At 42.7% G+C, this 15,432-nt stretch overlaps 1 protein-coding gene across 6 annotated transcripts in view; it reads right to left on the reverse strand.

Moving 5' to 3' along the window:
* Window positions 1-416: 416 nt before the first annotated feature.
* Window positions 417-15,432, reverse strand: part of mtx3 (metaxin 3) — a 41,284-nt gene continuing 26,268 nt past the window's right edge. The window contains exons 8-10 of one of the 6 annotated variants that reach the window (XM_038805570.1): window positions 10,855-10,925; window positions 9,166-9,208; window positions 417-6,039 (exon numbers count right to left, since the gene is read on the reverse strand). In XM_038805570.1, coding sequence (XP_038661498.1) covers window positions 5,930-6,039; window positions 9,166-9,208; window positions 10,855-10,925 — 224 coding nt within the window. In that variant the 3' untranslated portion in view covers window positions 417-5,929. Of the gene's footprint in view, window positions 6,040-7,359; window positions 9,209-10,618; window positions 10,686-10,854; window positions 10,926-15,432 lie in introns of those variants that run through there. The other 5 variants (XM_038805571.1, XM_038805575.1, XM_038805573.1 and 2 more) reach the window with 5 other exon arrangements.

Genomic DNA, 15,432 nt, shown 5'->3' on the forward strand with positions numbered 1-15,432 from the left:
AAGGTTGCTCACCCACCCCCCAGTTCCGGTGGCTCCGAGTCCCTCCATTCTAACAAGATCGGTCTCCGGGCTACCAGCCAAGACTTCGGCCCCTCTTACCCCCTGGACTCCCGGGTCTTCCGACTCTCCGAAAATCGCCACTTCTGGACTCAGGACAACCTTCACCTTCAGTACCTCAGACATCAGCTAAGAGCTGCCACAATCCCCCCAGTATGGGACAAGCCCAGAACATGTGGACATTGTTCGCGGGCCCCACCCGGGGAACCCCCCACACCTATCCTCCATCCCCTCAAGGAACCTGCTCATTCTGGCCACTGTCCCATGCGCCCTACCGACTTTCTGTGGGGGGTTTTAAGGCCTGAATCACCAAATAAATGGCAGATGTGTAGCAACAAAAATAAGCATATTCTGTGATATATTACACAAAAAAAGACCTTTAAGAATCTTTATTTGGTTGTGACTTTTTTTGTACATTCAATATTGCAATAGCTGCAGAGGCTTAGAAAAATACAATACAAGATGTGCAACCTTCAAAAACAGTTTACATTCCAAAGTTGCAAACAAAACAAATGTTCCTAAATCAGCCCATGTCATTAACACAATACAAAATGATACAGCACAGGAAGAGGCCAGTCAGCCCACTCTCTGTGTTAGCTCTTGAAAGAACCACCCAATTAGTCCTACACTCCTGTGCTTTCCTCTAGCTCTACAATATTTTCATTGACAAGTATTCATCCTATCCCTTTTGAAAGTTACCAGTGAATCTACTTCTACCACCCTTTCAAATAGTGCATTCCAGATCAAAGCATCTCGCTGCATTATTAAAAGACTCTCATCTCTCTACTGGCCCTTGTCAAGTACTTTCAATGTGCCCTTGGGTTACCGACCCTCCCTGCCCATGGGTTAGCAAAAATACAAACGATTAGTTAACGGACGGGATTTTCTGCTCCCGTTCTGTTTGGGCGGGTTTGGTGTGATGTTTCGCCGCAGTTGTCCCCTCCAGTGACATAACGGGAATCCCAAAGTTCAACATCGGAATACCATTATAATAAATCAGAATTTCATTATCAGGCCAGAGGAGAGCAGGTGAGTGTTTCGCTCAAGGGGGGGGGGGGGGGGGGGGGGGTCATGCCTGGGCTATGCCGAGGGTATGTTGCATTGGGTGGGTATGGGGGAGTCCCATTCAAAGTTTTATGTACCGTGGCAGCCTTTAAAAATGGCACGGCAATTCTGGTGGAATTAATAAAAATATGTTTCATGAATTTTTAAAAAACTAGTCGCAGTAACAAGAAACTATCATTGATTGCTGGAAAAATCCATTTGGTTTACTAATGTCCCTTTGGGAACGACATCAGCTGTCTTTACCTGGTCTGGCCTTCACGTGTCTTAAGTATGTGTAGTGCGTGTTTTTTTTTTTTAAAATCATGCCCGTCTAGACGTGAACTTATTGTCTGTGACATACAAAGAGTCTGTAAAGTGATATTTATTCCCTTGGCACAGAACATATTGCTGGAGTCAAAATATCAAAACTCCTAACTGACCTTACCAATAACATGAAGAAAAAAATGAGAAAGCCAAGCTTTGAATTCAAGAATGCAGTGTAATTACACCATATAATTGGGAAAAATGTGTACTTACTGACACGTTTCCAGCAAAATAATATATTAATGAACCCAAAATTGCTGCGCTGAACAGAGAGTGGAAAGGATGCAAGTTTGGAGAGGGGTGGAACAGGGCTTGGGACAGGACCCGGCTCCACACTTTTTTTACAGTCGTTAAAATAAAAAGTTCTGACAAAAGGTGGGTACAGGCCTCTCGGATTCCCCTACTACTGTATTATGAATCTCTTTTGAGGCAGGACCAATGGGAGGATGTCACTGCCAAGAATCCCGCACAGACTTGTGTTCCAGGTCAACATGCTGACAGAAGTGAGGGCCACCATCTTGATCTCCCAATAGCCATTTTAAAATCTCAATGTTGTTTTGTTCAAAAAAAATTCAACTTTTAGAAAAAAAAACAGGTCTGAAAGCTAAAGCTCCAAATTCTGCTCTAATATTCCTGGCTCCCAGCAGGACAGACACTCCGCAAGTACAATAAATGGCACAGGCACCTAACCCATCCGCAAGTACAACAGGATCGTGACTCAATCAGATTCCCACTCTTCCACGAGTGCACTGGCTCTCCAGGCATTTCTGGCCAACTTCCTGACATGATATAATGTTGTCATTCTTATAGGGTACCACATGTTCTGACTTAAACAAGGATTAGTGTATACTTGCAATACAAACAGAGAAAGTGAGGGGAAAATACTTTACTGACCTGGAAATTGCAGTCACTGTAAAAAGTCAAAGCCCAGGCATCTCATTTGGGGCTCTGACTTTGCAGCTTTTGCAAACCCAAGAGAAATTAAACTCAAATGGAACTCACCATTAACCTTGAAAAGGATACAAATTCACTTCAGCAGTACTGCATAACAGACAAAGCAGCACATCTTTCAGCTTGCCCTCGGCAATGAGAAATATCGCCCATTAATTTGTGGGGAAAGGGCAGGGGAATGGGGCTAATTGGAAAGCTCTTTTCAAGGGGCTGTATCACTTTATGATGTAGCATTTCCGCTACAATACTTTTCCCCCCCCCACAGGACTCTTAATTCAGAGGGAGGGCTCTCATGTCCCCTGTATTACTACCCGTTTAGATCCCCTGGTATGATCAGTGGCAGTTGCCTGCAAACTATTCTTTAGTTGATAATCCACAGTAACAAACAGAGAAACGATTCTAACCTGCTCTGCATTCAAACTGGTTCTTTCGGAATGTTAATGAACCCACAGCGCCTAAAATCTAAGGCATATTGCTCAAGAGTTCAGAACAAATCACAGCTAGAAGACAGTGATAGTCTAAATTTTTGTCATGGTTACATTAAAGCTAATGATTTTGAATATTTTACCATCCATCACAATGACATTTTTCAAAAAGATAACCTTTTTGCAATTTTATATTTTCATGAGGGCAGCACTGACATCTCTCAGTCTGAAGCACTGAATCTACTTTGGCTATCTGGATCTTTCATACAAGATCTCTTTATTAAATTTACAACATAACACTTTTTCAAAAAGGACAACTAAGGCCTGTTACACAATTGAACTTAATTTGAGGTAACAACGCACTGCCTGTCATAGTACCCTGTTTGAGGTTACATCATTGTTGGAGAGAATATGTATGCATAAAAGGAGTGGTTGTTGCTGGGTTGACAGTCCAGAGACCTGGACTAATTAAACCAAAAACAAATCTCATTATGTCAGTTTGAGAATATGAATTCAGTTTAAAAAGCAAGCCGCTCAGTTGGACCAAATTGCCACCGAAAAAAAGAATCACACATTGTACAACAGTGGTTTTAGGTGGTGACCCACTACCAGTCCCTCGGGCAACTAGGGATGGGCAATACACACTGGAGACGTCAATTAAAGCTGAATATTTGTGCATACCTGGCTGACAAGAGCAGCTCCAAAGAGTGCCGAGGCCTCGATTATCTGCGAGCTATATCAACATGGTTGAAGGGACGGATTGCGTTGTAGCCAATTTTGCTGTTGGTACTAATATAGGAAAGCAAGCTGTGAGGAGGACACAAAGATTCGTCACAGGGATTGATGGACTAAGTGAGTGGACAAAACGTCGGCACATGGCATATGTAACGTGGGAAAATGTGAGGTTGTCTGCTTTGGTAGGATAGAAAAGCAGAATATTAGTTAAATGGTGAGAGACTACAGAATACTCCAGTACAGAGGAATCTAGATGTCCTTGTACATGAATCACAAAAGGTTAGCATGCAGGTACAGCAAGTAATAGGAAGGCAAATGGAACATCAGCTTTTTTGGCAAGGGTGATGATGTATAATAGTAGGGGAGTCTTGCTACAACTGTACAGAGCATTGGTGAGGCCACACCTAGAGTACGGTGTACAGTTTTAGTCTCCTTACTTAAGGAATGATATACTCGCATTGGACGGAGTTCAGAGAAGGTTCACTTGGCTGGTTCCTGGGGTGAATGGGGTTTGTCTTACGAGGAAAGGTTGAGCAGATTGAGCTTATATTCATGAGAGTTTAGAAGAATGAGAAGTTAATGAATCATGTAAGGTACTGAGGGAGCTTTACAGGGCAGATACTGAGAGGATGATGCCTGTCATGGGGAGATGTAGAACTGGGGGCACCGTTTGAAAATAAGAGATATCCCATTTGAGACGGGGATGAAGAGGAAATTCTTACCTCAGAAGGTTGTTAGCCAATGGAATTCTCTATCCCAGAGAGCAGTGGAGGTTGGGTCATTGAATATATTCAGGACCAAGTTAGACAGATTTTTGACTGAGGTGGAGGTCAAAGATTTTGGTGAATGGGCAAGTCAGTGGAGTCCGGGTCACAATGAGATCAGCCATGGATCTTACTGAATAGCAGAGCAGCTTAAATAGATCAAAAATGCCCTAGTCCTGCTCCCTTTTCTCATGTTAGGAGTCACAAAAATTCAGACAAGTCACTCTGCACAACAGGTGTGCCTATCTAGCTTTGTCACCAATGGTCGATCCATTGCTTCAACCATGTTACAACATGTGGTCAGTCCAAGGCATACCACCTCTTTCAAAAACTGATCTTTTGAGCCGCAAGAACATTTTAAAATAGTCCCATGCTGTTAACAAAAGATCTTAAGAGATAAAAATCTCAACTAAAGACTGGAGAAAGGTGCAGAGATTATGCCAAATAAATATTTATTCCGCAGTAGGAATGAAGTTTTAAAAAGCAGTAGAGGTTACCTTGCTTTAGAAATGCTACTGCCTGCACCAGTACCAAACTTAGTTCCTTGAAGCACAAACTTGGAATCAAATATAATTTCCTCATCGTGAATGGAAAACAAGCTTACTTATGGCATCAAACATCAAAAACTGCATTAAAGCTATAAACAGGATCCCTTGTTTGTATATTAAACCAAATTAATATTAAACCACAAAACTTAGAAAATTGTGCTTATGTTACAAACACCTTGCAACATCTGCTTCTTCAAGCTGCTTTGTAAGCTTTTATAATTAATTCTTAGGATTAAGCGTCGCTGGCAAGGGCAGCATTTATTACCTATCCCTTGCATCTTGGACCACTGTACATAAGCATCTATGCGTCTTAGAGCAACACTTGCCCAGCTATGGAGGCACACCTATTCTCTCGGAGTTACTTCACTGCCTTCATATGTGTAAACTACCCCTATGGGCTGCTCTTCTCTGCCCAAGTATGCACACATATTCCTCAGGGCAGCTTTTACCTGCCTTTTTTGGGTCGAATGCTCTTTCTATGCCAATGCGCAGATCTATATTTACCACAATGGTAAGTAAGAGGAGCGTTTGGAAGTGAACATTTTGTAACTTAGAAAAACCCCACCAAATCTGATCAGACCAAGGAAACAGGAAACAAACACCAATTCAGACTCTGGCCTGCAATTCCCATATTTACGACTACTTTATAGGTTTTCAAGTTTAAAAAAAAACAGTAATTGCATTGTACTTGATCAGAAACTTTTAAATGACTGAGGAAAACTCCAACAAGAAAATGTACACAAACATTCAGAGATGGTCAGTCTCAAGTTCAAGCACCCTAAAATAATGCTTTAGCTAAACGATAAAGTGCTGAATGCAGCAGTAATATCCTAACTAGTTCAGGTACAGAGCAATCATATCCTGACTATATACGAAATATAGGTACCTAAACGTTAAAGCAGCAACATAAATATCAGCTGCATTAGCTGTTACACAAGAAACAAAGACAAATCCCCAGGCTCTGTAACACCGAACAAACAAACTGTGTTCCCACCTGCTCAAGTTCTACCAAGCACACACAAAGCAAACATACAAGCCATTAAAGGATTTGAGAGGCACTAAATAATTGAAAGTGTAATATTCAGTTACTCAGATCTAAAGTGAATACTGGAGAAAGATAAAAATCAAGATAATGCGGAAACCTGATATAAACACCGCAAGTGTTGGAAATATACATCGAGATGGCAGCATCTGTGGAGAGAGAAAGAGATAACTTTTCTAGTCAAATACGACCCTTCTTCAGCATTGAAAGATGATAGAAATTTGATGGCTTTTGTCGTTGCAAGTGGGAAGGGGACAAGGGGGAGGAGGAACCAAAGGGAAGATGTGGGGTAGGGGATAGGAGAGATGAAATGATAAAGATGCCATGGAACAAAAGGGAGTGGTGACAATTGTCGTGAAGAAACAAAGCACTTGTCCAGAGTTGAAACACCGCAAAGGGCTGAGGACAGAAATATGAGCAAGCCTCTCCTCAGATTGCGAGCATAACCCAAGAACCTCCAGTTGGTAGCCATTTAAATTCACCACCTTGCTGTAGATGCTCATATATCTGTCCTTGGCCTGCTGCGGAGTTCCCTCGAAGCTCAACGCAAGCTCGAGGAACATCAACTCATCTGATTAGGCACTTTACAGCCTTCTGGACTCAATATCGAGTTCAACGATTTCAGACCATCAACTCTGACCACCCCCCCCCCCCCCCCCCTCCCCCCACACAAACTTGATTCTGCTTTGTTGCCATGTGCCAGTCTGGATCTTGTTTTTCATGGTTTCATGCTTTCGGTCAGAGTTGTTAATTATTCTGCCATTCACACTTTTGTTCTGCCTCCCGCTCCAGCCTTTCAACAGCATAAAAAACATCACATTTCTATCTTCCTTCAGTTCTGAAGAAATCATATCGCACCCAAAACTTTAAACTCAGGGGGCACGATTCTTCGCTGCCCACGACGGGTCGGAGAATAGCGGGAGGGCGAACCCAACATTTTTCACGCCCTCCCGCGGCCGCCCCACGACACGAATCGCTGATCGCCGTTTTTTACGGCGAACAGCGATTCTCCCCAGGCCGATGGGCCGAGTTCCCAGGCCTTTACAGCCGTTTTTACGGCAGCAAACACACCTGCTTGCTGCCGTCGTAAAAACGGCTGCAACATGCCCGTTCTGGGCATCCAGGGCCCCGATTGGCACGGCAGTACCACGGCAATTGTCGTGAAGAATGTGGAGTACCACGGCCGTGCCAAGGGGGGCATGGGCCCGCAAACGGACGCACTCTTTCTCCCTCCGCCGCCCCGCAGGATCAGTCCACGGGGCAGCCGAGGGAGATGACGGCCCCGCGCATGCGTGGGTTGGAGCCATCCAATCCGCGCATGTGCAGCTGACATCATCGTGCGCGTCAGCCGGCGTGACGCTTGGACTTAGCGACGGTCGCTAAGGCCGCGATGCCATGGTTCACGGGGCCCCGCTGCTAGCCCCGCCCAGGGGGGAGAATCGGGTCCCGGGAGGGGGCGTGGAGGCTGCCGTGAAACACGGCCAGTTTCACGGCAGCCTTTACGACTCGCCGCATTTGCGGAGAATCACGCCCTGTTTCTCTCTCCACAGATGCTGCCAGGCCTGCTGAGCATTTCCAGCACCTTCTGTTTTAAGCACAGAAAGATAGATAATTAATAGAAACTCAAATTCATACCTATAGCCTCGTGCAAATATTGTCAATCCTCAAAAAACCCTTAAAAACTGTATTTCTCAAGGATATGGTCGCCTACTGAAAACCATTGTTCTTGTATTTAAACTGCATTTCACCGTACACGTGGCGTGAGGATGTCCAAACTTCAGATTTTGAATTTACAAATGAAGTATTCTTGTGGAGAATGTTTAGCATCAGACAGTATCGAACTCAAAATGTACTAAATGTTCAAAGCATATTAATGTACACAAAAACCTTTGCTAATGCAATGATTTGAGTGCTTTCTCTCAGCATGAAAACCAATTTTTTTTAGATAAGGAGAGCTATCGATATTTTATCAAGACAGAATCTGAGTTTAACAAAGGAAAGGCACAAACAACAATGTCCTTTTTCGAAAATATTATCACACGAGAACTGCAATTAAAGCACGTCATTCAGATTGACATTTTCATGTTCCAATTTACAGTTTAAACCGAGTTGCAACCTTTCTTGAATAATTGGGGTCCAAGAAATTTGGTATAAACAGTCCATTAAAAATTGTTCAGGTTCCCTCCTGGAGATACTTCCCATCGCACAAATTGAGATTACATTCGACACAGTAACCCAAGTTAACTGGTTCAGTTGTAACTGCACTAAGTTTTATGACTTCAAATCACTGCAGCATCTGATCTAAATTTGATAGGGTATGAATCTAAACCGATTCTAATTGATTGTTTTCTCATGCACTTCAGCTAGTTAGCAACCATTACATACATTCATGTAACAGAACAAAGTTCAAAAGCATTTGCTACTTCTCAAGTCAAAAATGTTTTAAATGCAACTGATATTGCCCTTATTTTATTACTTGATCTATGGAATTTTACGAAAATAATATCCTAACATTATTTACAATACTTTAAACGTTCTGTACTAAAGGAGTCTCCACTAAAACTATGGAGTCAACGATGCATCGATTGATGCCAAGTAACTGCAGCCCTTTAGAAACATTATTTGAGGTACAACTTTTTCAGTTCAAACACACTACTAATGAGAGCTATTAAGGTGGGATTGTTCACTCGTTGCAAGACAGACCAGAGTTGGACAGTATCTGTATAGTGTAGACAGCAGGGCTTAAACAGTACAGTATTCTAGGAAATATTGCTGCTTCCAGATGATGTTTGCCTCCAGAATTGGTAGCCACCTGCTCAACCCTTCAGAAACTGGCACATTTTACATCCATCTATAATAAGTGAAGCTAGAACCCCCAACAGCAGTTGATTATCTATTGGAGCTTGAAACATTTTAAACTCTTGAATGCTCGTTCAGAAGATTCAAAAAGGTGCGTGTCTGAAATGTTATGCCTGAAAGGGTACACGGTTTGCCGAGCTCCAGTTGCTGAATTGGAAACAATAGCTGGTGAGTCCCGCTGTTTTACATGGAAGCTTCCCGACCTCCATCTTGGACAGATGTTCAGACACTTCACCTCAAAATGGCACTTCTTTTTTATCTCTCATTTCCCTACTCTTAGACCCATGACCACATTAAAAATTCTATTAACTCAAAGACCTGCTGCAAATATATCGGTAGTAAAAGCAGTCAAGACAATCAATGTTGTGACGAGCAGGTTTCACTGCTCGTGGGGATTGGTTTTGAAGGGGTCGCACCTTGCGGTTTGTGTTGGGGGCTGTTGCGAAGATTGCCGTCCATCTACAGGGAGTGGAAAAATAAAAGGTTTGACAGATGTATTTTCATGCCTATTTAATAAAAGTAATTTTAGACAATTTACATTTCTTAAGTTGACATCATTGCTTTTATCTGCTTCAAAAAACATTGTTCCTAAACACTGTTCTTTCACAATATGGGTCAATGCTTTAATAGGTCATATCTGACGATAAGATAGAAATAGGGCACTCTACCATGTACTGCTGCAGATCAATGCAACCACTATATTGTTAGAAGGCCAATTAGATTTCAACACTGCTTATTTGTAAGAATTCAAATATATTGTATAATACCGTGATAACAGTACATTTACTTCAAGGTTATTTGACAATAATTTAAAATATATAAATTCAACACTGCCATAATTGAAAGTTAGGATCAGAAATTATACTGTTGAGAAATACACCAATTTTCTCTCACTATCCTCAACTCCTGACCCAGAATGTATAAAACATGCGAGTTAATATAATCAGCAGAATTAGCGACTCGTTCCGCAACGAGAGGCAGAGCGTGAGAAAATATCAGCATTGCACATAATTGAGATACGTGTCGGAATTTCCTTTTCCATTTTTCTTCCCTCTTCCCATGAACATGGTAATGCCTGCTGGCAGTTTTGTAGGCGTCATCAGGTTTCTAACCCAGCACCGTGTGAGAATTTACACAGTGAATATTAGCAGGATATTCAACTGCTGGGGAATCACCACCAGGTTGGGTTCTGCCTTCACCAGGCATCCACACACTTTCAGGAAAAAAGAAATTTGGTCATGGGATGTGGACGTCATCGCTGGCTCTTGCTGAGGGTAGTTAAGAGTCAACCACGTTGCTGTGGATCTGGAGTCACATTTAGGTCAGACCAGGTAAGGGTGACAGATTTCCTTCCCTAAAGGACATCAGTGAACCAGTTGGGTTTTTGCGACAATGGTTTCATGGTCATCATTAGAGTTTTAATTCCAGATTTCTACTGAATTCAAATCTCACCATCTGCCATGGTAGTATTCGTACCTGGGTACCCAGATCAGTATCCTGGGTCACTGGATTGAAAGTTGCCACAGTCCCAGAGGACCATAGGCTGCTCTCCACTTTTTATTGAGAGAGACTTGACTGGTGGTGATTTAACCTGAGGGCCACCACGCCCAAGACGAGGGACAAGGTTGAGAAGGCGGGACCTTCATGGATAACCTCAGCCGGTATGGGAATTGAACCCGCGCTGTTGGCGTCGCTCCACATCACAAATCAGCCATCCAGATAAGTGGCCCTCAGAACTCTGGATTACTAGCCCAGTGACAATACCGCCTCCCCTTTTACCCAGTTACTGGATAGTCATCGGAAACTGGAATCTTGGGTGACTGTTCCCTTCTTTAGGACAGGAACACAGGACAATTGCGGTGTACGTACTTCCAATTCAGCACAAACAAGGGCCTTCATGTGGAGCCTCCTTCGTCTGTATGACTCAGCATTCCACCTGGCAGTGCATTATAATTCAATCGTAGTGCATTATGCAATAGACTCGTAGGAAAATTTTAATCTAACATATGCTGCTAAGCATGCTAACTAGACTAGGGTGAATCACTATTTAACAGCACTTTATAGAACAGACAGGTTCAATAGAAAAAGCAATTAAAAGAATCAACCTTCTCAATCAGGTTGGATTCCTTGTTTACAAGCTGCGTCAACTTCTGTAGTTTTGCATCCACAATATCATCTAAGAGGCCAGCAGGAGAAAAACACAGAACAAAACAGCAGGAAGAAGAGTATTACAGCAATAGTGAGACAAAGAAGTACGCATGCAATTAACTGTTACAACCCCAGATATTGGGGCACTGAGAAAGCAACAATACTTGCAAAGTCCAACTTACACAGTAGGGTGCAAGCTACCTTATGGATAGAATTATAGAATATTTAAAGCACAGAAGGAGGCTATTCGGCCCGTCATTTCCATGGCAGCCCTCTAACTTTGCTAGTCCCACTCCTGAACCCTCTCAACGGGGCCCTGCAAATTCACTTTCTTCAGATTCATTTTCCAATTCCCTTTTGAAAGCAACGGTTGAACCTGCCTCAATTATACTCTCAGGCCGTACATTCCAGACCTTAACCACTAGCTGCACAGAAACAAGTTTTTCCTCAGGTCACCATTGGTTCTTATCCTATTCACCTCAAGTTGCTATCTTCTGGTGCACAATCCGTCTGCCATTGGGAACAGTTTCTCACTGTCTACCTTGTCTATGACCCTCATGATCCTGAACACCTCTATCTAACCTCCTCTCAATCCTCTCCTCTCTATGGGGAGCAGCCCAAACTTCTCCAATCTGACCACATAACTGAACTCCCTTGTGAATGAGAAATGAAGCAGTGCTTTGAAAAGCAAACAATGTACATAAATGGCTGATCCATCCCAAAAGCTCTTTCTATGCATTTCAGATTTTGCAATACCGTCAGTGTACCTTGGAGGTCAACAGATAGAATCCACAGGGACAAGATTAAACATAGATATGAAGTCCATGACCTGATTTCTGCCCCTGTACAAATACACTCTCTATGAGGAAAAGAGAGAGAAGACAGGATTCTAGAATCGTGGAGTCCTTCTTCAGTAAGTCATTGTATTAACACTGTGTTAGAATTTTCCTTTCATTTCAAACTTGCACTGCTCTGTTAAAGCCTTGCCTTGAAAGGGAATGTGGAATTAAATAAAAAGGGCCCTTAACATTTTGAATAAAACAAAGCTCCTAAGAGAAGCGAGGGTGGAAATTGTGGAGGCTCAGGCCACAATATTTCAATCCTCCTTGTAGATGGGAGTGGTGCCAGAGGGCTTGAAGATTGCAACGGTTACAGTTCTGTTCAAAACAGGTCGGTCAGCTTAAACATCGGTCTTGGGAAAACATTGATACCTAAGAACTTTGGGAAATATCAGCCTGAACATGGGGAAAATAAAACCTAACAAGCTGGCGGTAAAAGTCTTTAATGAACTTGATTGAAGAGACAGAGAGGGTTCATGAGTGTAGTGCAGTCGATGTTGTGTATGTCAGTTTTCCATAAGACCATAAGACATAGAGGCAGATTTAGGCCACTCAGCCCATCGAGTCTGCTCCGCCATTCAATCATGGTTGTTATTTTCTCATCCCCATTTTCTATAACACCATAAGACATAGGAGCAGAATTAGCCCACACAGCCCATCGCGTCTGCTTCGCCATTCAATCATGGCTGATATTTTTCTCATCCCCATTCTCCTGCCTTCTCCCCATAACCCCATATCCCCTTATTGATCAAAAACCTGTCTATCTCCATCTTAAAGACACTCAGTGATTTGGGCTCCACAGCCTTCTGCGGCAAAGAGTTCCACAGATTCACCACCCTCTGACTGAAGAAATTCCTCCTCATCTCTGTTCTAAAGGATCGTCCCTTTAGTCTGAGATGGTGTCCTCTGGTTCTAGTTTTTTCTGCAAGTGGAAACATCGTCTCCACGTCCACTCTATCCAGGCCTCGCAGTATCCTGTAAGTTTCAATAAGATCCCCCCTCATCCTTCTAAACTCCAACGAGTATAGACCCAGGGTTCTCAACCGTTCTTCATACGATAAGCTCTTCATTCCAGGGATGATTCTTGTGAACCTCCTCTGGACCCTTTCCAATGCCAGCACATCCTTCCTTAGATACAGGGCCCAAAACTGCTCAGAATACTATAAATGGGGTCTGAACCAGAGTCTTTTACAGCCTCAGAGGTACATCCCTAGTCTTGTATTCTAGTATTATTTCAATAGATGTTTCATAAAGTCTGTTCGAGACTTATCATCAAAAGTGAAGCCTGTAGGATTAAAGGGACATAACTGAGATCATACAAAATTAGCTAAGGGACAGAAAGAAGTAGTTATGAACTGTTGTTTTCTCACTGGCAAAAACATACTGTGGTGTTTTGATAACATATTATTGACTTGGATATACATGGCTAAATTTCAATGTCTCCAGGTGACACAAAACACAAATATAGTTAACAGTGGAGAAGATTATAACAGATTTTAAAAGAACATAGATTGGTGAAATGAACAGACAATGGCAAATGGAACTTAGCTCAGACCGGTAGCATAATGGTTAGCACAGTTGCTTCACAGCTCCAGGGTCCCAGGTTCGATTCCCGGCTTGGGTCACTGTCTGTGTGGAGTCTGTACATTCTCCCCGTGTGTGCGTGGGTTTCCTCCGGGTGTTCCAGTTTCCTCCCACAGTCCAAAGATGTGCAGGTTAGGTGGATTGGCCATGCTAAATTACCCTTAGGTCCAGTGGGGTTACTGGGTTATGGGGATAGGGTGGAGGTGTGGGCTTAAGTGGGGTGCTCTTTCCAAGAGCCGGTGCAGACTCTATGGGCCGAATGGCCTCTTTCTGCACTGTAAATTCTATGAAATGCAAGGAACCAATTATGAATCAATGGGTTAGGTCAAGCTGGATAATTCAAAGCCAATTCTGAGCCCCAAACTTTCGGAAGGTTGTCAAAGCTTCAGAGAAGTTGAAGAAGGCATTTACTAGAAAGGCCTGAATGATTTCAGTTACATGGTAAACAGAGAAACGGGGAAGATTTGATAGGTATTAAAAATGATCAAGTGTCATTTATGGAGTAAATAAAGGGAAACTATTTCCACTGGAGGACACAAATTTAGAAAGGTAATTCTTAAAAGAACCAGAGACAACATGAGGAGGAAAACAAAGATATGCAGCGTTCTGCAATGGTGGTGGGAGTGATTCGATAATACATTTCAAAATGGAATTGAATAAATACATACATAAAGCGGAAAAGTGCATAGGCTACAGGGAGAAAAAGTGGAAGGGAACTGATGGGATAGCCCTTACACGATGGGCCGAATGTCCCCTTCTGCGTTTCATCATTGCACGATGCTCTGAAAACCATTTTAAAAAAAATTTAGAGTACCCAATTCATTTTTTCCCAATTAAGGGGCAATTTAGCACGGCCAATCCACCTACCCTGCACATCTTTGGGTTGTGGGGGCGAAACCCACCCAAACATAGGGAGAATGTGCAAACTCCACACGGACAGTGATCCAGAGCCAGGATCGAACCTGGGACCTCAGAGCCGGGAGGCAGCAATGCTAACCACTGCACCACCGTGATGACCTCAAATTTCTTTTATACAGAGTCTGTGCACGCCTTGCAACAGCATGGATTGACGGTACGAGTCTGTGTACAGTACACAATGTGCATGAACAAAGGTAAAGGAGTACAGTGCCCTACAGGACAACAGGTGCCTTGGGAATGACATTGGCTACGGCCGCAGGGGTTAAAAAGAGACAGAAGCTTCCAATTGGAAGCTCTTGGGATTGGATTATTGAGTGGTTTAACTTCTGAAGCTGCATTCAAGGATGTTGCCTCACTGGAAGCAATCTCACGGCTTCACCATGAATTTCCCCTCTTTTTCCAGTTCTTAGACCGCCTTGGCCATTCAGAACACTTCAGTCCTCCAAACAGGAGATGGCAGAGTCTTTCCTAATTCTGCTCTGTAAAACCATCTGCTTTGAGGTGTGAAGGGAATATTAACACCAACTGAAGGGAACTGATACGGATGTAGGGTGACAGGTGAAAAGATACATATCCATTTCCTTGGTGCAATATGTTTTGAACTGGGCTGATGTAGATAAAGATGTGACAACACCGGCCCATCCAAACAAACCTACAACTCAGAATTAGATTCATTCAGTTGTAAGCAGAAATAAGTAGCTAGCCATTGTCCAAAAAGAACCATAAACATTCTTTCTCCATTAGAGATAATATCTCGTACGTGGATAGATAATATTTTTATATCTTCTCACCCCTTGGATCTCATAAGAATTTCAACTTTCCTTTTTCATCCAACAAACATACAGGAAACTTGGGTTTCAGATTAGTGGGGTAAGGACTTGAAACTTTCAACGAAACATACCTTAATTGGAACAGAAATCAGCACCTTGAATCTCTACTGCCAGTTAATTATATCATTGTTAATCTGTATCTCAACACCAAGCTACCCACTTTGGTTCCGTAACCTTGAACAGTCTTGTCTAACAAAAGTCCAACAAAAATCTATCAATATCAGTCTTGTTATTTTTAATGGACGCAGCTTCATCGCTTTTTGGAGGAAAGAGTGATTTCTATTACTTTGTGTGTGAAGAAGTAATTTCTGACCTCATCTGAAATGGCCCAATTTTAAGGTAATGGACTTCCACTGTAGGAAAT

Source organism: Scyliorhinus canicula, chromosome 8 (assembly GCF_902713615.1).
Source record: "Scyliorhinus canicula chromosome 8, sScyCan1.1, whole genome shotgun sequence".
In the NCBI taxonomy this organism is placed as follows: Eukaryota; Metazoa; Chordata; class Chondrichthyes; order Carcharhiniformes; family Scyliorhinidae; genus Scyliorhinus; species Scyliorhinus canicula.